At 48.6% G+C, this 23,915-nt stretch overlaps 10 protein-coding genes and 2 non-coding genes across 12 annotated transcripts; 6 read left to right on the top strand and 6 right to left on the bottom strand.

Annotated features, from left to right (window-relative positions):
* Window positions 1–313: 313 nt before the first annotated feature.
* Window positions 314–385, bottom strand: J7337_013545. Its single transcript has one exon. It is a non-coding gene; the product is annotated as a tRNA-Arg (tRNA).
* Window positions 386–718: 333 nt separating this feature from the next.
* On the bottom strand, window positions 719–1,438 carry J7337_013544 (uncharacterized protein; the record flags this gene model as incomplete). Its single annotated transcript, XM_044831032.1, has 1 exon — window positions 719–1,438. One exon carries the CDS (start codon window positions 1,436–1,438, stop codon window positions 719–721), a length of 720 nt encoding a protein of 239 aa, XP_044674307.1.
* Window positions 1,439–1,832: 394 nt separating this feature from the next.
* On the bottom strand, window positions 1,833–2,827 carry J7337_013543 (uncharacterized protein; the record flags this gene model as incomplete). Its single annotated transcript, XM_044831031.1, has 2 exons — window positions 1,833–2,689; window positions 2,743–2,827. 2 exons carry the CDS (start codon window positions 2,825–2,827, stop codon window positions 1,833–1,835), a joined length of 942 nt encoding a protein of 313 aa, XP_044674306.1.
* Window positions 2,828–6,462: 3,635 nt separating this feature from the next.
* Window positions 6,463–7,823, top strand: J7337_013542 (uncharacterized protein; the record flags this gene model as incomplete). The annotated part of the gene is made up of 2 exons (XM_044831030.1): window positions 6,463–6,613; window positions 6,679–7,823. 2 exons carry the CDS (start codon window positions 6,463–6,465, stop codon window positions 7,821–7,823), a joined length of 1,296 nt encoding a protein of 431 aa, XP_044674305.1.
* Window positions 7,824–8,114: 291 nt separating this feature from the next.
* Window positions 8,115–9,617, bottom strand: J7337_013541 (uncharacterized protein; the record flags this gene model as incomplete). Its single annotated transcript, XM_044831029.1, has 1 exon — window positions 8,115–9,617. One exon carries the CDS (start codon window positions 9,615–9,617, stop codon window positions 8,115–8,117), a length of 1,503 nt encoding a protein of 500 aa, XP_044674304.1.
* Window positions 9,618–10,192: 575 nt separating this feature from the next.
* On the top strand, window positions 10,193–10,276 carry J7337_013540. Its single transcript has one exon. It is a non-coding gene; the product is annotated as a tRNA-Tyr (tRNA).
* A 244-nt stretch (window positions 10,277–10,520) lies between these two features.
* Window positions 10,521–10,919, top strand: J7337_013539 (uncharacterized protein; the record flags this gene model as incomplete). The annotated part of the gene is made up of 1 exon (XM_044831028.1): window positions 10,521–10,919. The coding sequence occupies one exon, from the start codon at window positions 10,521–10,523 to the stop codon at window positions 10,917–10,919; it is 399 nt and encodes a 132-aa protein (XP_044674303.1).
* Window positions 10,920–13,862: 2,943 nt separating this feature from the next.
* Window positions 13,863–14,715, bottom strand: J7337_013538 (uncharacterized protein; the record flags this gene model as incomplete). Its single annotated transcript, XM_044831027.1, has 2 exons — window positions 13,863–14,313; window positions 14,396–14,715. 2 exons carry the CDS (start codon window positions 14,713–14,715, stop codon window positions 13,863–13,865), a joined length of 771 nt encoding a protein of 256 aa, XP_044674302.1.
* A 1,390-nt stretch (window positions 14,716–16,105) lies between these two features.
* On the bottom strand, window positions 16,106–17,745 carry J7337_013537 (uncharacterized protein; the record flags this gene model as incomplete). The annotated part of the gene is made up of 7 exons (XM_044831026.1): window positions 16,106–16,314; window positions 16,395–16,474; window positions 16,525–16,621; window positions 16,686–17,057; window positions 17,109–17,302; window positions 17,358–17,512; window positions 17,560–17,745. 7 exons carry the CDS (start codon window positions 17,743–17,745, stop codon window positions 16,106–16,108), a joined length of 1,293 nt encoding a protein of 430 aa, XP_044674301.1.
* An 852-nt stretch (window positions 17,746–18,597) lies between these two features.
* Window positions 18,598–20,363, top strand: J7337_013536 (uncharacterized protein; the record flags this gene model as incomplete). Its single annotated transcript, XM_044831025.1, has 3 exons — window positions 18,598–19,928; window positions 19,987–20,138; window positions 20,206–20,363. The coding sequence occupies 3 exons, from the start codon at window positions 18,598–18,600 to the stop codon at window positions 20,361–20,363; spliced, it is 1,641 nt and encodes a 546-aa protein (XP_044674300.1).
* Window positions 20,364–20,791: 428 nt separating this feature from the next.
* J7337_013535 (uncharacterized protein) lies at window positions 20,792–22,228 on the top strand (the record flags this gene model as incomplete). Its single annotated transcript, XM_044831024.1, has 1 exon — window positions 20,792–22,228. One exon carries the CDS (start codon window positions 20,792–20,794, stop codon window positions 22,226–22,228), a length of 1,437 nt encoding a protein of 478 aa, XP_044674299.1.
* A 406-nt stretch (window positions 22,229–22,634) lies between these two features.
* On the top strand, window positions 22,635–23,810 carry J7337_013534 (uncharacterized protein; the record flags this gene model as incomplete). Its single annotated transcript, XM_044831023.1, has 1 exon — window positions 22,635–23,810. The coding sequence occupies one exon, from the start codon at window positions 22,635–22,637 to the stop codon at window positions 23,808–23,810; it is 1,176 nt and encodes a 391-aa protein (XP_044674298.1).
* Window positions 23,811–23,915: the final 105 nt, after the last annotated feature.

The raw sequence follows: 23,915 nt of genomic DNA, 5'->3' as shown, positions 1-23,915 counted from the left end.
ACAAATTCGCCAAGATGTGATATCCCTCATCATCAGTGACAGTTGAATGAGCTATGTTGTGCCTAGTTTGAATCAATTGAGTGTTCAATCGACGGAGTCATGGTGCAGTCCAACATGAGTCTACGATGCAATATCAACCGGCAGATCATCTTCCAATTCTACATCATAGACAACAATGACTCATGCGGATGCCAGCAAAGGGTAGCCCCACAATCCAGAGGCCCTGATGAACGATGCCGTAGAGTGTTGTGAATCAGCCAAAAAGTCAAAAAGTTCACCAAACACATCCTGACGACCCAACCACCAAAAGGTTCGATACACCAGGGACTCGAACCCTGAGCCTTAGTCTTAGGAGGACTACGCGCTACCATTGCGCCAGCGCACCGGAGCTATTTTTAGAGGTATTTGTGTCGTATTTGCGAATATGTTGGCGTTGTGATTGGAGTTTTAGGTTGCGCCACCACGCCAAACTTTGACCTCAAATTGGAGTTTTCAAGCAATAGGCTGCTTTTCACTGGTCAGTTTTAGTTATTCTGTACTCCTAAATCATTTCTCTGTTTATCTGATGTCGAATGCCATGCGTGCTACGCATGCTGTCAAACTCCACTGTGGACCGAGCGAGGTAGAAGTGGCGTGGAGCCTTCAGCAAAGCATTGATCAAACTGAGAAGGCCAATGAAGCAGCTGAGATTTACCAACGTGCCAACGCCAGTGTGTCCTCAAGATTGCATTTTCTTAATTATGGCAGGCAACTCCTCCATCCCCTCCAGAAAAGCACCAAACTCTCCCTTCACCTTGTCCATATCCTCATCAACATCATCAGTCCAACGATGAATGTAGATCGTCTTGATTCCAACATTTTGAGCTCCTCTCAAATCATATGCGTGAGCCGCAACCAACACAACTTCTTCAGGCTTGAGCTTGACGAGTCGCAGCGCCTTGTTGTACGCCTCGGGATCTGGCTTGTACGTCCCCAACAGTTGGCTGGAGAAGAGCATGTTGAAATTGAGCCCAGCGAAGCGAGTTAGGTCAAGCTGCAGGCGTGTTGTGCCATTGGCATGAACAAAGACTTCCAGACCAAGATCTTCTCGGATGGACCGAATTGCCTTTCCAACTTCTGGCCAAGCTGGCTGAGAATGCCAGGCAGTAATCAATTGTTCTTTCATCGGCGCATCAAAAAGCTGCTTGTACTCTGGTGAATCTTCCAGTACGTTGTCGAGTACGCGAAGGAGAGTGTCGTCTATGTCTTCGGGCTCAAGCTTTTGGGCAAGGCGTTCGCTGTTGGCGATGAAGTAACGTCGCCGCCATTCAAGAGCGAGTTTAGAGGCTGAGGCTTCGGGAATAGCGGGGGGCAGAGCCTGCACGACACTACTGTGCCAATCGAGGCATGTTCCCATGAAGTCAAAGAAGACTGCTTTTATTTTCGTTGGTTGCGACATGGCGCTGAAGCTTTTCTAGTTATTGCAAGATTGCCAAGGTAATTGGAGAGAACTTAGCATATAAATGTTGGAAGTGCGGCGCATGATTGCTGGAGATGATCGCTTATGATACGACGTGATTAGAAATCATCAAAATAAACGACCTGCTTATTTCGCTCACGGCCGTACGCCCTTTAGATGATTGGTTGCATCATAAATTGTGGTCTATGAGTCAGCTCAAGACTAGATAGGATTGCATCAAGGATTTGGAGCAGCATCATAATTGTCAATAAATCGAGGCCTCGATGGAATTTGACTCATGGGTCTATCAGTTGACATAAACTTGAGGTGAAGCAATTGTTCATTCACATATTTATTATTCGAGCTTAGCTACACCACCATGTTAGAAATAAGGTCATCCGCTTGCAAGAACTGGAGGTAGAGACAGCTGGTGATTCTTGATGATAACATCCCATAGCGCCGACAGCTCCCCGCTTGGAAGTTTGTCATCTTCCTTGATCCTTCGAATATCATGAAAGAAATTACCACCATCGGCTCTTAGAGTTCTTGGTATCGTCTCCATGTCAGGGAAGTTGAAGAAGGCCACGATGGACACTTTGACTTCATTCCCACTGATATCAACATCATGAAAAGTCGGGATGAACTCATTGGCCCACCGGTAGAGCGTTGAGCCACCCATCATGATGGTGCCTTTATGTCCGGGAAAGCGCACGGTTCCATCGAGGTCATAAACCCGAAGTCCTGGCCCGTTTGTGATGAGGGCAGATAGAAGATTGCCATCTGGATGAAGACCAATGCCACCGGGAGCACCAGCATGAGGCGTGTACTTGATAGCACGATAGCGAACTGTACATCGCTGCACCAATGCAGGGTCAATACCAACAGCCATACTAGTCGTTACCAAAGCACTGTCGAGCGCAGACTTCAGACAATGTGCCGATGCTCGAGTCCGGGCATCATGTAACGCTTGGAGACCCGTGAGGCCATCTTTGAGATCACCATCAAATTTGGCAATGTCGGTCTCAGAGTCCAAGAAAGGATGGCCGATGCCCTGACTGGCAAACCAGCAGGACTTGCGCCATACCACTTTCTTGTCAGTGCCCTCATAGGAGAGCGAGTGGTCAAGATCGCTGAGGTACGAGCCAAGGTCTTGCATTGCTTGCTCAATGCGTTGTTCTTCTTGGCTTCCCCAAGGGACTACATATTCTTTGCCCGCCTTAAAAGCAGTTTGAATGGCATGGCTTTCTTTTGCTGGATTGACATCAGCGTTTTGAACCTCAGTCAGAGATCTGTGCACCACCTACACATTGCTCCTGCTTGAGAAGTTATTGGCTGATCGAGGCTCGCGTGATGGCTAGAGCCGGGTGTCGTGGAACTGAGCATAGACATGGTGATGGTGGGTGTGATTGAGGGAAGCTGGCATGTCCATCAGCATCCGGCAGATAATCGTTTATTTAATCCTGCCAGGCCATGCTCGCCCCAGTCTGGCATTACCCCGCCAAGTTTCATTAACGTCTCCGTCCTAATGCGTGTCTCACTGCATTCGTCTATCCGCTCCATACACTTTCGGCACAACGTCACACCGCGACGATCGAGAAACTAAGCTGAACTGCCGGTTTCCCCGAATCACAAATGTAATTGTACAGCTACATACGTGTCTACTCTGTGCACCGCGAACCCCGCGTTCGGCGTTTCTTACTGTGCGGCCTCGGCGATCTCTTTGAGTACTACGTCGATGCTGTCCATCGTCAGTAACCGTATGTGTACATCCCTGCTTTTGAAGAGTTCTGCCAGCCTTGGGCAGTATGTTTCCAAGCTCTCTGCTAATTGTGCTCTGGATAATGCCTGTCCATCATCTGGTAATCCGTATTGAAGGAGCCAAACTTGTTTGTCTGGAGGGTCATTTGTCAGCGTTGAACAGTCTAAGATTGTTTCTCTCTTGCGCTCACCGCTTCTAAGACTCATCTCCCATTCCCATCGATGAATATCATCTGGATTCGTAAACCTGTCCCAGTCGCCCGGGGCAGCGAGAATAATGATTTGAGACACGGACAAGAATGTGTTGGAAATCCTCTTGGTCACCTCTCCAGCTTCCGTGCTTCTCGTCATCTGGTGTTGGTCAAGCCATATGCGACGGCTCTTCTTTTCGATCATCTCGGCAACCAAACGTGCCATCACTCGACCCCTCTCGTAAAGTTCTGGCGACAACCATCGGTAGAAAATGATGTAGTCATATGCGTAGGTTCTTTCAACGCCTGCTCGTTTTATCAGTCGGGGATCTAAGTCGTGGCCGGCAATTGAACTCACTCAGGCAGTTCTTAGACAAGGGGAAATGAGCCTCCACGGTAACAGCCGGCTTGATAGTCAACATTTTCACCTTGTGCTGTCCTTGACTCCAAAATGAGTAGCTTTCAGTGCGTGCATCAACAATTATAAACGCAAATTCGATCCCATGGAGATTGAGACACAAACAGACGTGTAATATTCTTGTCTGTCTTAAGTTTCAAGTTCTCATTTTCAATGTCTCTTTTCTTATACCGTTGCCCTACATCAACGTACACAGTACATATGCCGGAACCAAGAAACTTGACAGCCGGCACATGCACTGACTTCAGCAACCTCAAGGTCACAGATCATTGCTTGTTCTGTGACATCATTCCAGTTCCCGTTTTCCCCATCCAATCCAGCAACGAAAATTCAGAGTGCGGGATGATTATGTCTCAGCCGCACACGATCTTTTACCGCTTCTAGGTTGTTGTCTTACGCTGTACGCCAGCCACTTTCAGGTGGACGGGCCAACCCGTGCATTAGTGTATGCAGAACGCCATACAATAGGTAACGCGTAGTGAACTGAGTTCGCTTTGTGGAAGGCGGATCACGGAAGCTGAGTGATCTGCAAACTGTATCTGAGCGTTTTGCGGTGTAGGGTTTAGACAGAGAAGATGGACCGAAATGGCCCGTCCATCAATCTCGGAACTTCAGCTTTCGTGGGGCAATGATCCAACGATTTGCCGTTTGGCAGAACCAGGACCCAGGTTCAAGACACCATCTTGCTCCTGCAGTTCTGAACATCACATTTATGTAAGAGTTAACAGAGCGTTTTATATTTGTTCACTTCGTCTATCCGGGAATGTAGCGGCGCGGAATCACTGAGAGATATAGGCATTTGTAGTTGTTTTCATCACGGCATGCTTCAGGGTAGCATCTCATTCCTGGCCATGATGTTCACGGACAGCTGATGATCGTGCAGAGTGAGTCGATGATGTGACTGTTACGAATGGCATAGTATCAATCAAACACGCTTATCATAAATTATGGTGGAAACTGGCTGGAAAGAAAATTTCTGTGACACTGTGATGAAGGGATTCGCTACGGACGTTCTTCCTTAGACTAACTAGTTAACTTACGCTGGTCAGCCATATCGGAAGAAATGTCTTTCCGGGAATCATCATCGAATCATTTGACTTGAGCCATATTGATATGTCCAAGTCATGCAGCTTCACCGCCCAGTCAATTTGTTGACAAGCTGGGTTCCCCCTTCACAGACAGTGCTTCTCCAATGCCGAGCCGGCTGCTAACCAAGTTCTCAAGTTTAGTAAATTACCATGACCCACGAAAGCGCAAATCTCGAATTATTTTTCGTATTCCCAAACATAAAAGAGTGCGTTGTGCTCTCAATTGTTGTTTCCGGTCATGTACAGCCCTTTCGCAACCTTGGGGTTGGTTCTCCTACACAAAGCAGCTCCAGCCAGCTCAAGGCCGGGATCAGGTCTTGATGGTCAACACTTCGGCAGTCATTTTGGCCGCCTGCACGGTCACTTGACAACTGAAAAAAGGTTGCGATTGGCAAGGACTCGATGTCTCAAATTACATTCATTTTTTCCAGACGTCATTAACCTCAATCTTGAGGCCTGGGTAAGCGGTGTCTAGTCCGCCATTCATTCACTGTCGCGATATTCCAGATTCAAATGCTGGACTCCGAAGTGAGCTTTTGGCATTTCTCACGGACAGGCGTAGACAGATGTCGGTGACTGCCAGAGTCTCCTCCTCCCTGCAGACGGGAAACCAGACAAGGGTAAACAACTGCCAAGGAACCGGCAGCTAAGGCTGGTAAAACACCGACACTCGATGCAGACACAGTCTAGTCTTATTTATCCCACTCAAGCACTCACTTACTCATCCATCCCACGAGTCAAACCCCATCACGGAAAGTGGGCGCATGCTCAATTACCGCATTCGGCCTCCAATCATCAGCTGAAGTCAAGTTCCCATGTCTTGAACGAGGCTTAGGTAATGTTGACGCAGAGACGTACGCGTCAGTTGAAGCGATTGTTGATCAGAAAATTCACTGATTTCAAGGCTACGCTCCTTTAGAGTTTGCTAGCTCCGCGGAATGACGAATGTGGTCGGGTCAAAATGCGCGCCCACTTCGCGGTTCGGAGCCGAAATCGATCGGTGCGATGCATCAGATCAGACCTGAAGTGATTGAGTTCGGCAGATGGACATAGACATACCTGATCAACAGGTTCAGTTGCATTTAAACTATGATATTCGTATCAAGATAGTCTATCTCTATTCAAGATAATGCATCATCGATGCCCAATTCACTAAACTAGCAGCATAACTTACAGGCCTCAGAATGCCTCAAACACTCCCTCCCGTCTTTGCCGTTACCTGTTTTCTCTCCCAGCTAAAACGTTAGGCCCATCGCTGTAGATTTCAGAAGAGCGCCACTGTCTATCTCCCTTGCTGGGCCTACGCGCCTGACCACGACGACCTGACACGATGTCGCATGCGTTCCCCTCTTTAACCTCCGTGCGTCGTCCAGGGCTAGACTGATTAGGCATCGTCGAATGGTATTTTTCTTTCCATGCTTCCAGGAATGACGCATCGATGTGACGATGCTTCGTTTCGATGATTATCTTAAAACTGCTGGACCGCCGATATGTCGATCAATTGCTTGGCTGGAACTATCGTGACTCACTTCATTTACCGTCGCCATTGATATCGTCAATTAGGACATCATGATTATGATACGGCATACTGTTGGCTTAGCTCTATTAGCCACTCTTGGCTATGCTACCGATGTCAACAACACCGATCTTGAGCCATTGCGGTTTACCAAGAATGGCACTTTTCAGATCGCCATCTTCTCCGATATGCATTTTGGACAATGTGAGTTCTCTAATTGAGTGGCAAGAATTGCAATTGACTTTCGGTTATAGATGAATCATCAACAGGTCCTGAGCAAGATCGCAATTCCGTTGCAGTGATCAGCAAAGTCCTCGACTACGACAGACCTGATCTTGTCGTCCTCAACGGCGATCTTATCAATGGAGACTCGACGTTTGCTCACAACAGTACACATTACGTTGACATGATTGTTGAGCCAATCGTCAACCGCAGTTTGACTTGGGCATCTACATATGGCAACCATGACCATAACTACAACATCGCTGGCGATGATATTCTCGAGCGCGAACAGCTATTCCCCGGAGCGCGCACGCAGAAGATGGTTAACAAGAAGTTGTCGGGCACAACAAATTACTATCTGCCTGTTTACCCCTCTGATTGCACCGACACCAGCAATTGCAGCCCCAGTCTCATCCTATGGTTCTTCGACAGTCGCGGCGGTAACTATTATCAGGGATCTTATCAACCAAACTGGGTTGACCAGAGTGTTGTTGATTGGTTCAATGAAACAAGCATTGAATTGAACGACAAGTATAACAAAACTCTCCCATCGCTAGCATTCGTCCACGTTCCAGTCAACGCCACGGTTGCACTCCAAACAGAGATTGGAATCCGAAAGAACTACCAGCCAGGCATCAACGAGGATCCTCCAGTGTTCCAGCAAGGAGCAGGATGGTGTGAGAACGCAGACCCCGACGAGACTTGTGATTATGGAGGCCAGGATGTGCCATTTATGGAGGCTTTGGTCACTGTTCCCGGAGTCATTGGTTTGTTTTCCGGTCATGATCACGGAAACACGTGGTGTTATCGCTGGGACAAGAAACTCGAAGGAATGACTGTTGAAGGCAACGGTATCCATCTGTGCTATGGACAGCACTCTGGTTATGGCGGTTACGGCAATTGGATTCGCGGTGCACGGGAGATCGTTGTTACAGAGGATATGTTGGAGAAGGGCGACGTGGAGTCCTATATCCGTCTCGAATCTGGCGACGTGGTCGGGCGGGTGACGTTGAACTCGACCTACAACGATGACTACTATCCTGCTACGCCAAACACCATGACCTATATGTCCGAGGCTTTGAGTGGCAGTGGTAGCGATAGTGAAAGTGCTGCGAAGAGCATTCTGTCAGGGTCTGAACTCATGACGGCTGTTGGGGGATCGTTGATTGCGATTGCTTGGTTGTGCTTTTAATCTTCAAGGCGTTGTTTAGATGAGTCACGACGATATGGATACCCAGGTCTTTTGTATACCATAAAATCAATTCTATAAATATGAAATATGTCCCAATTTCACATGCTGTGTCGTATACTCGTAAATTTCCTGAACCTAGCATCCATGTCAGTTTGGCTTTTGTGTAAACCAGAACCATAAACATCGTTTTCGTAGCAGTATTTTACAGCCAAATAGGATCAATATGTAGAGCTACCTTCTGGTTTCGTTCGTCTGCCTAGTATTTCATCTTAACGTAGCTTGTTTCATGCATCACTTTTGATGCTCCTCATCAGAACTTTCAGTCTCGATCGACTGCCGCAACATCTCCACATCCTCTTCATCAATAGACTGCCCTCTTGGGACAGACTCCTCATGATGAGTCTCATGACTATGCAGTCTCATGTTGACAAACATGAACCAGAGACCCAAGTCATATATGATTCGTAAGACGCCACCCACCAAAAAAGCAATCCAGAACTTTCCAGATTCAGCAAGTCCTCCGGTCAGCGAAGGACCAGTGGCCATGGCCAGCGTTCGAAGTGTCGAAGTAATTCCCATCACAGCAGTGCGCTCTTCAGGCTTGACAACAGCCGCGATGAAGGCTGCTCTGGGTGCTTGATCCATGTTGTTGAGACCCATGCGAACGAAGAGGAGTATAACTGTGAGAACTAAACCACTAGGTAGAGGGAAGAACAGAACTGAGATTGAAGACGGCAGATGAGTAAACACCATGGTGTTGATGAGACCCAGGTGACGAGATAGAGGTCCTGCAAAGACTGTCGAGACGGTTGCCAAGACCTGAGCTGATGAGAAGATGTTTCCGAGGGTAGTCTTGGAAGGTGAAAACTTGTGATCGAGGAAGTAAGTCGTGAGAGACTCAGAAACCATTCCATCAGCAAGTGAATCGATGGTCAGGAGAAACCATAAACGGTACATGACAGACCTGGTACCCGACGAAACGCTAGAAAAGCGACTCGCTGGCTCGGGATTATTGGATGTCATGGACTGTCTTCTCCTACGGGCGTCTTCCTCTTCTTCCATCGATTCGCGCAGAAGTCCTTCAGCTAGTTCATCGGAAGCTTCTGAAGAGTCATCGTGATGGGCTTCCGTCTTGTTACTCATGACAAACGCAAACAAGACATTCAGTGCACCCATCAGGATGTACACCCAGAAAGTCGCGTGGTAAGCTCTCACGAGACTCCATCCCTCTCGTTCTGTCATATTTTCGACAAATCTTCCTGCCAATGCCGCACCCCCTGCAGCACCAAGACTCGAACTGGTGATGTACCAAGCCAAGACATCAGCTCTCGTTTTCGGAGTCGTGATGTGAGACAGCATGGACTCTTCGATGGCTCGGAACGGACCAAAGTCACTTCCGCTCGCGCTGGCCACGCCAACGACAGCAGCAAACAGGAGAATCCAGAAATTCTCAAAGACCGAGAATATTGCGCCCGAGACAGCCATCAAAAAGCCACCCGCCACCAATACCCTCCGCCGACCAAGCCCATCGGCCATGAGCGTTACAACCAAGCCGAGCACAACATCACCCAACAGCGTCAAACTCATGAACAAGCCGATCCTAAAATCAGAAAAACCCAGTTCCGAGAAGAATTGCGCTATCGTAAGCGTGACAGCCTTGAATGCAAACATGCGACATGTCCGTGAGAGAATAAGCAGCCAGGCATCTCTACCAGCAGAATACACGGCAGAGATTCCCGACTCGTGGTACAACCAGCCAGCTTTTTGACCAAGCGATGATCGTTGCGTTGCCATTGTGAAGGCTGTTGAAGTTGAGAAAGAGAATATGATGGCGTGCTCGAGTCGATATGATATGGATTAATGGTTGCGGGGTGTCGCCGATCGGAGTTATCGGCACCGTGATCGGCGCTGTTTTTCACCGAGTTACTAGTTCTGGCATCATTGTGACCTCGCTTAGATATTCGCATTGGGGAATGAGTCAGTGTCAATAGATGGAAGAGGATTTCCGGATGATGATTCGGAAGTAGTTCGGATATGGAGCGGAGATCGAATGGTGATGAGGACGTTGCAGTGCTATTGATGTGAAAACCTTGTTAGCGACAAGGTTAGTTCGGTGAGGCTCTATTCAGAAGGTCAATTGCGCATGGATCAATGAGACTAGCATAAGGATGGCCAGTAAGAGTCACGGCATTGTATAGCTGACTATAAAATGACAATATCAATGCGAAATGGGACCTAACAGACTGAAGCTATTGCAACATGACGATGATGAATGGTCAGAATGCTCAGTTAGACTTGGTGCAACTTCAGATTCTGGGAACGTTGTGGGCTGCGATTGCGAGTTGTCTAATCAAGAATCCAGACCTTCTCCCCGAATAGCTCAGCTGGAAGAGCGTTCGGCTGTAACTGATATTGCCACCGAAAGGTCACTTGTTCGATCCAGGTTTCGGGGATTCGTTTTTTTGCCTTTATTCATTTCTTCTCCACGACGATGCATGCTGCTCATTTTTTTTTATCCCTGTCACTTATTTTACTTGCCCAGTTTTATTCAACTCTAAAGCCGACCTTTGAGGTGCTTGTAACGATCTCATTGTAGGGAGCCAAAGCGCTGAAGTTAAGTGCACTTCATCACTGAATTACTGACCCCGCGATGCCTGAGTGCCCCTCAGGAACTTTTTATCGCCCATCATCTCAACAATGACTTCATCCTCAGAATTACCTGCTTGGTACTATCGCGTTTCTGAGGTAGTCAAAAGGAGAAATGGCGTCACACTCTGGGACTTTGATGAAGATATCTCCGACCTTGATGAGACCAACCCAGACGAAACTATAGCGGACCATGGGCCTGATGCAGCAGAATACCATCTTATGAGAGGGAAGATGGAGGAACGCAAAAGAGAGCTTTTCCAGCGCAAAGAGACTATCAGAAAGCGCCGGGAAGATGTAAGAGAGGAAGAGAAAAATAAGTTTGGCCAAGTGCGTGCAGCATATGAAGCCTTGGAGATTTCCATGTCCAGAAGCGAATCTTCTCAACTAGGTCCAATCGACAGCCAGTTCGAGCTCTACTGTATGGACTACTTTGACAGCTTTTTATGATCCCAGTCCGCACAGTTACCAGAGGAGATACATCAGGTTCGAGTACGAGGATAGAGGCGAGGCGCACAGCGATAATCTCACCGGTCGGTTCTGGCTCAATCCCAAGGTCGACTTTGAACTTGTCCCATTCAAAGCCCCGGAATGTCCAAGCCTCAAACATCATGAGATCTACACCACCGATGGAAGATTCTTTATGAGTCTGCAATTCATCCCTTATCTTCGGGGCGACTCCGCAGGGTTCACCTGGCCTTGAAACGTTCATATTCATGGGTGTCCACAATAATTGGGGGAAGCAACTTCAGGTGTTTGCAAGAATGTTGCACCCGTGAGAAAAGCTTCCATGGGTCAAGGGGCTTTGCGCCTGACGTACGTTGTGAGAGCAGGCCGGCCGGCTAAAAGTTGCCGAGCTTCGCCTCACTCGTCCTTTCAGCGCTCAATTTCTCGTCTCACAAAGGCGACAAAATAATTTGCAATCGTTGACGAATATGACGACTCTAACCTCTCCATCCAGTGCTCTTGCACCGCCAACGAGATTTCTCTCGGTGCAAGATGAAACCCTGTGTGAATTTTGTCGCGGTGATGAGCTCATTCAGCGATTCCGCACCAGAGCTCTCTCAGATCTCACTGAATCCTCGCATTACTGCAAACTTTATGCAATGTGGCTCAGGGCCCTAGATCATTCTCGTCAACGCTTGAAAGTTCGTGGCCAAGTTGCCATACTGAGACAGCATCCATTAGAGCAAGACATTGGTGATGTGGCGCTTGTATTTCTGAGTTCTTCAACGCGGCCACTAATTCTATGGCCGCACATTAATAATGTGTGGGCGACTCTCGATACGATCAATACCGATGGTTAGTTTAGGCTTGGACGGCCAGTGTGAGATACACCGGAGCTGACTGGTGAGTATAGGTGCGAAAGACATTAACTTAAAGCCGTTGCCTAGATCTGATCAGGCCGACGCTACTTGGAAGTCGGTCAGAGAATGGCTTGATCGGTGCAAGAAATATCACAAAGATTGCAAACTTCAGAGGACACCCACCTGGAAGCCAACTCGACTGCTCTACGTCTGTAACACACAGGCCGCGCTTCAAGTCCGCCTAATTGAGAGTCAGGAATTTCCCGACGGCGCTGAGTATCTGACCCTGAGCCATCGTCTGGGTGTAGGAAACACTCTTCAGCTTACTCGCGGCAACATCGAAGCCTTCAAGTCCTCGATTCCTGTTGATGAGCTCTCTCGCGTCTTCGTCGATGCATGTAACACCACCAAAAGGCTGAGTCACGAATACCTCTGGATCGACGCGCTCTGTATAATCCAAGACGACCCCGCAGATTGGCAACACGAGGTTGGCTGTATAGCTTCCATCTACAGGAACTCATGGCTCAATCTCTCGGCTGACGGAGATGATGCGGCTGGCCAAGGGCTCTTCTGTCCTTCCAACAAGCGAGCCGGCCATCCATGGTACCCAGTATACATATATCGTGAATGGGGTCATGGATCGCCTCGCGATTATTGCGTATCCGAGTATCACAACTGGTGGGAACGCATCTCAGACTCTGAGTTAAATCGAGGAGCGTGGGCTCTTCAGGAGCGTGTTTTATCGCCAAGAGTACTGCATCTTGGACTTGAACAACTTGCTCTCGAGTGTTGCTCAAACGCAGTGTGCGAAAGACTACCATATGGTGATCCGACTATAAGAGAGGATACCGCCGTACTGACTTCACTGAAACGGTTTATTCTGGACACGCGAAATAGAAATATGTCTCGTTTAACTCCTGAGAATGCTTTCCGGAACTGGAATCAAATACTTCAAGCTTACTCTCAGGGACAGCTCGCGATTGCAACTGACAGGCTTGTTGCGTTATCAGGCCTTGTTGATGTGCTGTACCCCGTCTTTCAGCAGATGGTGGAGCCAGAAGACGAAGTCGAAGATCGCCATGGTAGAGGGAGTACACAAACTGAGGCGGATTCTTTGTGTCACAGCTCGACAGGGCTTTTTCTCGCTGGGCTATGGCGGCCGTATGCCGAGAGACAACTGGTATGGCGAGCGATGTCTCGCGATCATCCATTTACATATGATGGCAACGCACTTTCAGTGCCTGGGAAGCGCTACAACGAGTACATTGCTCCAACATGGTTGTGGTGCTCTGTCAAGGATGCTGCCATCGAACCACAGGAGGTAAGGTCGGGTAACATCTACTTCACCAAAGTCATCGACACAAATATCATCCCTGACAGGAAGCTCAATCCAGCAACACCTTTGAGTAGCTTGAGATACTGCTCTTCACCCGGTTCATTTCTCCGTCTGCGGTGTTCTTACCTACCTATCGTGGGGTTGAGGCCGGTAAGCGGCATGAAACTTATGAACTTCAGAGCTGCGACCCATGAGAGTGGCCGGGGTGAGGAAGCTATTGATGTTCGAAGTAAAAACTACTGGGATGTGGAGTTTAGTCAAGAGGCTATAGACTGCAAGTCGCCCATTGCGGTCCCCATCTTTGCCAGGACGGACTTCGCCAACTCTCTATACTGCCTCGCTCTAGACGAAAGGCGGGGTGAGAAAGGGAACATATGGTATATACGACTCGGAGCTTTCGTGATCACTTATCCTGAGGATGTACTGGAGTTATGGGAGGGAATTGGGGAATTTGATAAGCATATGCCGGAGGAGTGCGCAAGGCATGATGGGCTGTATAGATTTAAGGAACTGAAGTGGGACAAGTGTACGTATGTGAAGATGGATAAGGTCTTGCAACGGATTGTTGAGATCAGGTAGCTTGGCTTGTGTTCATTTCACGATACTAAAGCTACGTCAAAGGGCTCTGAAATTTTGAATGTACAATACAAGGCAAAGTACGGCCAGAACGTAACAGAACGAGAGATAATGCTTTAGGGGGAAGTTCTGAAGTGATAGTAAATAGTGCTATGCCCTTGGACCTCTCCATCTTTACTCATCCTTGTAAGGATCGAAGCCCTGAACACCATCACCAGCAGCCGCCTTGAGCGAGTCACCAAATTCATCATCCAGCTTAGGTCCAACGCCACCACTCCAGTTCTGCAGCATCTTGTCTCGCAGGCCAACATCAGGCCAGTTATCCCAACCAACAAGAGGAGCCTTGAAGAAAGAACCAGTAGGGTTCTCGGGGTTGGCCTGGTCGTCGTCGTTGGCGAAGCGGTAGCAGTGAGTTCCGGCACCGTCTTTGTGATAGACGAGAAGAGGGGTGCTTCCGTCGCTGGGAAACTTGTTGCTTGCGCCGTCGTATTTGCCGTGGCACGAGGGAGCCACGCGGACGACATTGTCACCCTGGGTGAAAACGACGATGTTCTCCCAGTCGTGGCGGTGACCTCCAAGAAAGCTGCCACCAACGGCTTGGTCTTTCTCGTAGTAGGTCTCATACCTTTGAGGTCCAATGTTAGCATGTACACCGAAATGACGAAATGAAGAAGCCCTCGCTTTTGAGGTTGAAGAGAGAGACTAACATAATAGCACAGAAGCCATTGTTGCAGCGCTTGCGAGAATAGGTGTTGCTGTTGTCAAGCTGTGGAGGATCACGACAGTCTCCCTGGGGAGTACCAGTGGCACCATGACCAGGATTCAAGTTGCCAGAGGGATCGATGGCGGCGGTCTGGTAGCAGCCGTCGCTGTCGAAGTCAAGAGCAGGCTGGAACTTGTTCTCAATGTCAGAAGCGCCTCCAGGAAGGGCTGTGAGAACGTCTCGCTTGGAGATAGAAACGGGAGATGCCTGGACTGATGCCATGGCACTCAGGAGGGTGGCGGCAGTGATGAACTTGTTCTGCATGGTGGCTGTTGGTTTGATGTTGTGATGAGAGGTGAAGATGTTGGTGAGATGGAGTTAAAGTGAGGGTGGATGGTGTCGTACTTATACTTGTCCGAAGCTCTTGGGGACAGGTTCTCGTCTTGAGTAGATCAACATTTTACGATCCACAACCTTGATCGCGGCTCGTCCATGGAGGTTCAGCTCTGCACATCTTGGGCAAGAGCGTTGCGTCTATGTTGATCATAATCTTGTCAGCGGCGACGTTGCAAGAAAGTTATGCAGTTGACGGGTATGTTGCTCAAGATCAGCTGCCGGCAGTGCTAGTGGATACGGTCTGTGTGATATGTTAGGCCAGTGAAAGTGCATCCTTCCAGTCTATCCACGGTACTTCTTTCTGGAAGGATTGTTTCAGCACTGCCTTCTTGAAACGTATTGGAGAGTCAATTACATCATGGTCGATTCTGTGCTGCACAGTCGGGTTTTCTATGCTGAGGCGGGTTGAAGCCAAGACTGATCGACAGGCACGTGGGTCGACGGGACGTTTGTGAGGCTGCGTTGAATTGGGGGCGGTTTTGCTACAGCACAATTCTTTGCAAGAGCTATTATTGATAATATCATTGTGTAGAAAGTCTTTTGAACATAAAATCAATGCGGTTTCCATTCTTTTCTGTAAGTTTCATGTCTTGATGCCGCCGTTCTTTTGACTGGTATCTTCTTTGCTGCACATACCGACCTACCTACTTGGTGTTAGTGGTCTGCTGTACGAACAGTTAGTTCTGCCTTATAAACTGATCTGACGTCAGAAGTAAGCGGCGTAGTCAAAACAGGCAAGTCGTGTTCTGTTTCAACTCCACTCTCTCGCTGATCAAAGGCATTGAATGTCACTCTGCAAGAGACCTTTTCATCCCGTTCCAAGTTCCAATTTGGACTAAACACCAAGGATTCTAACATTCATGCATGAACCTGGACCTACGGCAAACAGATTTATTGTCCGACGTCACAATCAAGGCCATGATCATCGTAGGATTCTTTTGTCGTACCAGGCAGAGATGCTTCGGTCAGCATCCCCTGATTGATCGGCATCAGCTGCACAGCCTTGTGAAGGATCGACAGATACCTGGATGGATGCTCGGGGCCGAGAGCTTTGACGCCCTGTCCTGATCACGATGTAACCCATGATGATTGATCACTAAGCTTAAAGCTTGATATTGACAACTTCCTGGCTTGTTCTGGTAATTCAGTTACTATTCCATGTCTATGTAACTCCCTCAACACGCAGAAACCTGTTATTTTGCGCATGAAATATTGTATCTCCGAGCCTCGTAAAAGAGCCAAGCAGAAGGAGGCCTGTAATTGAGGCTTCACTCTGAAATCAAGATCCTGTGTCAAGACACCGGATCATGTCAATGGCTCAACTTAATGGTGCTCCAGAAGCAGCAATAGTAGCATAGAACAGTTTTGTCCTCCCCATGATAACCATACGTCCCTTACCAGCGAATTGGAAGTTGGCTGCATTGATTCCTGTGTAAATCTTCCCAATAAGCTTTCCGGATTGATTCCAGACATGCACGCCATCGCCGCAGCCCGCGTAGACGTTGCCTTTAGAATCACAGTGAATTCCTAGAGTCCAAAACAATCAGCATACTTCTCGCCTCTTGGAACCATATCTGCTAGCAGTAAGAATAGCTAATCATGCTTACCATCAGGTAGACGAGCTGCTGTGAAGGCAAATGTCTTACGGTTGTCCCATGTACCATCGTTTTGTACATCGAATCGGTAACTATTATCACTATCAGACGTCTGACTGTCACTACCAAAGTGAAGGCTTACATAGAGGCGGGACGAGTGTAGTTCTGCCCGAATAGTCCATTGCTTATGCCAGTATCTGTAACATAAGCGTGAAGTCCATCAGGCGAGAAAGTGAGTCCTGTTGTTCGCTAATCGTCAGTAACCACCTCACCTGAATATTGTTGCAATTTCCGTTGCCTCACCATTTGGAGCGACGAAGCCATCCGCAACAACGGTCAACGCTCCAGTATCTGGGTCGAAGCGATAGACTTGGTTTTGCAGTCCAGGCACAGGACGAAAGTACTGCCAGTAGCCATACATGGTATCTGTGAAGTAAATATCACCGTTGCGTGGATTGACAGAGACATCGTTAAGGGAGTTGAATTGCCTGCCAAAGAAGTTGTTCACAAGCCCTAAGTGGCCCAGTAAGCGGTTTTCTGAGCAGAAGAATCCAAAGGAGTGCTTACTTGTAGTATTGTACGGTGCTTCAGGGTTCATCAGATATAAAGCTGAAGGTATCTCATCGCCTTGCCCCTCACCTGCGAAGATGATCTGGCCCTTATAGTTCGTTCCACCTGTGATTCATGAGCAATGGGGACTCCTTAAGGTATAGAGGCTATACTTACCGTTGGGGTTGATGACTTGGGGATCAGAGTCAACGACCGTAATCTTGACTTGGCTCTCCGTGTGCGATCCATTCTTCAGAGCTTCAGCTTCGGCCAAAGAAATCTTTTGGATGACAGATGACTTTGCAAGTCCTGTTCCAGCGTCTGGATCACCTGCGTTCTGTACAAAGAAAACTTCTTCAGTCGGAGGGTTCCTATATCACCTCGGATTAGTTGTTGAATGCTAGGTCGTGCACGGGGTTTACGAACCATACAACAGCTTCATGAAAGATGGGATCTTTCTCTGAAGTAGCGAGAAGAGTCAATGTTGGATTGCCTCCAATTATATTGAGGAACTCCGCATCATAAACATGGAATGGTCGTTCAGTAAGGGATTCATAGGTAACTCCTGGCCAGAGGAACCTCTATCACTATGTCAGCATAGGTCATACGCATGTTGGTGCTAACTTACAGTAGTAGCATTGGCTTCTTTCGGTGGAGGGACATGCTCCAGAACATTGAAGCTTTTCTGGTCGATTATCTGGGCCGTAGCTGGTAGCTTGGCAGGGTCAATGGCAGTAGGCTTTGCCTGAGCCTCACCGAAGAGTCCGAGACTATAGGGAACCAAGACACCAATGGCAAGTACTCCAATGGCCATAGTGGTAGGAGTCAGAATTGAGCTTTTCTGTATTTTGCTCGTTCCTTGACGTCCAGAGTCATATCGACCCTTTATTGTCGATGTACCCCGCTTTGTCGACATTTCTGAATCCTTGTTCTGCCTCTTCAAAGGCTGTATTCGGGATCGCGCGAGTAGATCGGCATGAATGAGGGTCACTGATGATGCAGAGCAGTCAGGCTTTTCCGTGGATGCAGCAAGCTGTTGGTCTAGTTAATCTCTCAATCGCTATCGCACAGAAGTGAAGCCAGCGCGGATGCGACGATACTGCGGGGAGGCCTGCCGGCGGGGGTCTAACAAGAGACTGTGAACTCGAGAATGTTTCACAAATGATTACCAACAATTGGACTTCTATAGAGATCGATCTGAAACGAAGAGCGCAAAATAATGTCATGAATATTAAGGCTAGATTCGAGGTTCGTTCGGTTCATACGGAAAAGCCCGCATTCCGACTACCGAACCGAACCAGCGGAAAAAGCAAGACCGGGGCATTTCCGGTGAAGATGGACTCTACAAGGATAAGCTAGCTATGGTTCATTATAATTTATATCTGAAATAGTATTTTTGGCGACGTGATCCAGTCTCGTGGCTCATCATGGACGGGAAGCACGGCCACCAAAATGCAAGGATTTCACACTGCTACGGAGCAGCAAATAGCACGATACTCTTCAGTGGGTTGCTGAGGTATGTCGTGAGAATTTAGTCTCCTCTTGGCACTAATTCGACAACATAAGCGACGATCATGGCAGCCAAAAGAACAGCAATTAGCGGGGTTGGCGATGTTGACTCCAACATCACATTGCCCATTTCTACAACTGTGAAGAATAATTCATAATGCCCAAGGTCTCTCCATGGAAGCAACGAAGCGACGGCCTCTGGAGCCGGCCGCTCATCGGACCCGAGCGCATGTTCGACCAGTGGCTCGAGATCGATGGTTGGACTGAATGGATGGGCGCTGTCATCTTCACGATTGCTCCGTCTTACGCGTCCCAGATGACCAGCAAAATCGATGTTGAGACTTGGTTCAGCAAATCAGTATCGCGCGTTTGTCTTGAGAAGCCCTCCCTCCTGGCAGTCATCGAGCGTGGCGAAGAAGAGTCGGCGGTCGCAAAATCTCGAGACTTCGTCTACTGTCCTCTCGCATCAGACGATGACTTATCGGGGAGGATTAAGCAGAGGACTACCGTTCTGTATACTGAAAAGTCAGCTCAAGAGGGCTTGAAGCTACTCACGGACGACTTCTACTCGACCCCAGAGAAACGCATCAGCCTCGAGCTCGGAGACCATCTAATCCACGTCTCCCTTGTTTCTTCGTCCTCTGAGCCAGGGACTTTTGCCCTTGCAATCCGCTATAATCATGCATTGAACGATTTCTGGAGTGGTGCGGCTATCCTTAACAATCTTCTCAGCAAACTTGCAGACGGCCTGAGTACCACCAAAGTGCTATCGCTCTCATACAAAGATGCATCTCATTCTTCTCTGCACCCTTGCTATCTTGACTTTCTCCGTGATCCTATTGGAGACACTCCATTGATTGTCGAGTCTCGAGAAAAGGCAGCGCAGCTTCTTGGCGCCAATCTTGCCAACATCACTCTCTGCCCTATCTCGCAAGAACCAGCAAAGGGCCGACCTGACACCGACTATTCCGTGAAAAGGCAGATTTTGTCTCAAGAGACGACGCAAAATGTCTTTAAGCTCTGCAAGGAGCATGGAGTTACTGTAACGGCACTATTGACGGCCTTGCAAGCGCTTGCACTCCTCAAAACCTTTCCTCCTGAAGATGTGACCCGAATGACGGCGGCACCTATCTGTGTGAGCAACAGGCTGCGGCAGACATCTTTCGGTGGCAATCAGGGTCATTCGGCTTCTACGAAGACTAGATTGAGCGAGATATGTCAAGAGGCAGCCTACATCGGGCCCGTCATGGCGACTACTTTCCTTGTGTCCCCCTTTGACGTGAGTTCATATCTCAAGAACCAGGATGCTATTATTGGAGACGAGACCTGGAGAAACATTGTTTGGGAAGTTGCCCGAAATGTTGGTCAAGCGACTGATGAGGCGGTCAATAGCAACTTGAGTGAGCATGTGGATTGGACTCAAGGCCCAGCTGCCTTTGGCGGTGTTGCGCACGCAATGGAAGCGATGAAAGCTGGCCTGCTGCCTTCGTAAGTCTCCTCGGTAGATTGCCATCACAACCATCACTTCTTCTAACAATATCGATAGACCGCCTGGCATGTTTACTCCTCTGTCATCAGCAGGTCTTTTGGACGGACATCATCTCCCAGGGTCATACGGATCTCCAGACCCAAATGATAAGCCTGCACTGCAAATTGACGACTTTTCGTTTTATTCGCGAGTTAGCAACTTGTTTGGACGTAAGTGCAATATTCCTGCTTCTCAAGCGTTCTTGTTCTACAACGAGACTGACAGTTTCATACTCAGCTCAAACATGGGCTTGGACATTTTCCGGGAAGCTTAACATAACATTGGTGATGCCTGATCCGCGAGTTCGGTCTGTTCCGAATCTTGAGTGGTGGGATCTGTTCAACGAGATGGTTGTCAAAATGGCGACTGAGGGTTCAGCTGATGTTAGTGCTTAGTAGATGAAGCTTACAATGCCAATCGCCTAGGCTACAGTGTTTCCATCATGTAGTAGGGCGCACTTTTGGAATCCGATCACTAGCCGGCGATAAAGTGATTATAATAGTCTGACTTGACGCATACTTGATAGTCAAGAATACAATGTTCCATATCGACCTTGCTACTCATCGACATGTCTGAACTACGGCTGTAAAAGCGGCGAAGCGTCTTCGGAGATAAAGCACAAAAATGTCTGGGGGCTTGGCTACTGATGCTTCGCCGTGGCGTCAATGACAAAAGGTGGGGAAACCATGTTTAACTCCGTCATTTTTGCGCCCTTCAAATGTCTTTCATGTAATGCCCGCCGAGTCGCTCCAAAACGTAATTAGCATATAAGAGCCCAACTCCCCAGAGTTGTGCTACTTATCAAGATCTTCACAGCAATACGATGAACTCTTTTGATCCCCCAGACCAAGGTGCAGAACTAGACTCTCTAAGCTCTACCTTCCAGGCTGCCTTCGATCGGATCTTCCAGACCACCCAGAAGGTTAGCGAAGACCCTCTGCTGCGAGTAGCCCAAGGGGCCGATGTCTCTCTACTCAAAGAAATCAGTACTCCAGGCGATGCTCACTCCGTGGAGGCTACCATTGAGGATGTGTTCACCATCTCTGACTATCGAATGCGAATGAACCATCCCAAGGCTTTCTGCTTTATTCCAGCGCCTGTCTCACCACTTTCTTGGATAGGCGATTGCCTGTCCAGCGCTTTTAACTCTTTTGCTGGATCGAGACTGCAGGGCTCTGGTGTAGCTGTTGTTGAGCAGACGCTGCTGCAATGGTTGTCAGCCAAAGTTGGATTTCCAGACACGTCTGGAGGTATCTTTGTCTCAGGGGGCTCTATGGCAAACATGAGTGGCATGGTGCTTGCAAGAGATTGTATATTGGAGCCCGATACTGAACACCTGGGCGTCGCATATCTCTCTGATCAGACACATCATTCTGTCAAGAAAGCCCTCCGCATTATTGGTATCAGGAGAAGTCAAATACGAGTTGTTCCGACGAATGGATGCTTTCAAATGAACGTGAGCGCCTTGAGAGATGCTATCAAAGCGGACCGGGAAGCAGGGCTCAAGCCTTTTATAATCGTCGCAACATGCGGGACAACAAACACTGGAAGCATCGATCCCTTAGAGGCACTCGCCCAGTTACGCGATGAAGAGAAGATCTGGCTCCATATCGATGGTGCATACGGCGCGTCCGCTTCTCTAGCTGCAACTCGAAGCTCCGTCACCAACGGTCTTGGACTGGCAGACAGTATCTCTTGGGATGCACACAAATGGTTGTTCCAGACATACAGCTGTAGCCTCATTCTTGTAAGCAACAGGATCAACTTGGCCAAGGTTTTCATCAACGATGGCGACTATCTTCGCGATGCGCTCGATGACGAAGAGATGCCCAACTTTTGGAATCTTGGCATGGAACTAACACGTCCTTCAAGAGCGCTGAAACTATGGTTCACCCTACGAGTCCTCGGCGTGGAAAGATTTGGGAAGATGATTGATCACGGGTTTCATCTGGCAGAAATTGCTGAAGCAGAGATTTTGAAGTTGTCGGATTGGGAACTCACAAGTCGAGCGAGTATGGCGATTGTAACATTCCGATATGTATCTGCGGAAAAGACTGAGGAGGAGTTGGATGAATTGAACACTGCGATCTCAAAGCGTTTAGTTGAAAACAACGTTGGATTGATTCTGACTACAAAGCTACGAGGGAGGGTCGTCTTGAGAATCTGCTCTATCAGCCCAGTGCTAAGCGGAGGTGAGATGGCGGAGGTTATTCAGCAGGCGGACAAAGTTGCACAGCTCATTACCAAACGCAGTCAATAATCACAACATCACAATTCTAGATACTTCAGTAACTCAATTGATACACAGCTTGTCCCTTACAACGTCGGATTGACCGATGATTCAGGCTGACTGATGATTATTTACGGGAATAACAGTGAACATGTCAGCTTACAAATGTCCAATGTTTCATCAGGCCCGTCCTTCGGAAGTTCCGGACACAGCGAATGTTCCGAAGTGCATATGTCGTCTTCTTGTTGAAGCCTTCAACCTTATCTCGGATCTCAGAATTGCACCATAGCGCGCGGTAGACTCCACGATGTTTGTCAGCCTCAGATGTGCCACAGACGCCTGCCAAGAACGCTGGCGCTTGAGCAGGTACTTATCTAGACGTTGCATTCCATCGTAGCCTGGCCCGCTGTGAACCTCAATTCATCAACAGCACAGCATGTCAGTCACGAAGCCCATCCTCATTTCAGGCTCCGGCCTTGCTTCATTGCTACTGGCGCAATCTCTCAAGCAATCCAGGATCCCGTTCAAGATTTTTGAGCGTGATGAATCTTTCATCTTTCGCGCACAAGGGTACAGGCTCCGTCTTTCAGCGGAGGGTCTCGATGCTATTGAGTCTGTCCTCGATGAAAAGACATGGCAGCATTTCTGGGATGCTTGCGGAAAGACGGGCGGTGGTGGATTCCGATCATTCGATGCAGTCACTGGAGAGCAAACTGAACATGTCGTGGCAGAGGATCTCTCATCGCGAGATGGAAAGATCGTCGGTATTGCTAGAGGCGATATGAGAAGAATTTTTGCGGAGGGTTGCAAAGACTATATTGAATGGGGCAAGAATGTCACAGGCTACGAATTAACCGACGATGGTGTTCGCGCCATCTTCTCCGACGGAACAAAGTCCATCGAAGGATCTATGCTCGTCGGCGGTGAAGGCATCTACTCCAAAGTTGCGAGACAAGTCTCAGGCGGGAAGTTGAAAGTGTACGACACTGGCGCGAGGGGTATTCACGGCCAAGCTCCAACAACAGCATTCAAGCAGCTCGGCGAGGGAGTCTTCCGACTACGCGACGATACACGTCCCGACGGCCACGCCTTTCTCATGACAAATGTTCGCTCCAGGGATATGAACAACCCAGATGTGAGTTTCGGCTGGACTATGGGCGGCGCCCCAGGTGTTATTCGGGCGCCGAACGACAACTACGCGATTGTCGGAAAAGTCGCAGCTGACATCGCAAAGTCAATTGCCAAAGACTGGGACCCAAAGTTCAAACCTCTAATTGACAACATGGACGAGAGTGAAGCTGCGTTCTGGAAAATTACCTGCTCGACTCCATCGGGTGTACCTGAGTGGAAGAATGAGCCTCGCGTAACTGTCATTGGCGATGCAGCTCACTCGATGACACCTGCGGGCGGAATTGGCGCCAACACAGCTGTTCGTGATTCAGCGCTGCTTGGGCGATTGCTGCGTGAAGCTGGCGGGTACAGTCTAGGTGTCACAGCGGCTTATGAGAAGGAGATGAGGGTCTATGCTAGTGACGCTGTTCATCAGAGCTATTCCATGGCTGTCCAGGGTTTCGGGATCAATATCGATGAGAAGACGACCCCAATTGTCTGAAACGTTGATAGAATGCGGGGTTTTGCAAATGTTTTTTTTTTTGTTTTACGAGCGGGATACATCATGACGTCAGGCAAAGGTTTCTTTCTACCTTATAGGATGACT

The sequence above is a fragment of the Fusarium musae genome, chromosome 11 (assembly GCF_019915245.1).
Source record: "Fusarium musae strain F31 chromosome 11, whole genome shotgun sequence".
NCBI lineage: Eukaryota > Fungi > Ascomycota > Sordariomycetes > Hypocreales > Nectriaceae > Fusarium > Fusarium musae.
This window is presented reverse-complemented; position numbering and strand designations above follow the sequence as displayed.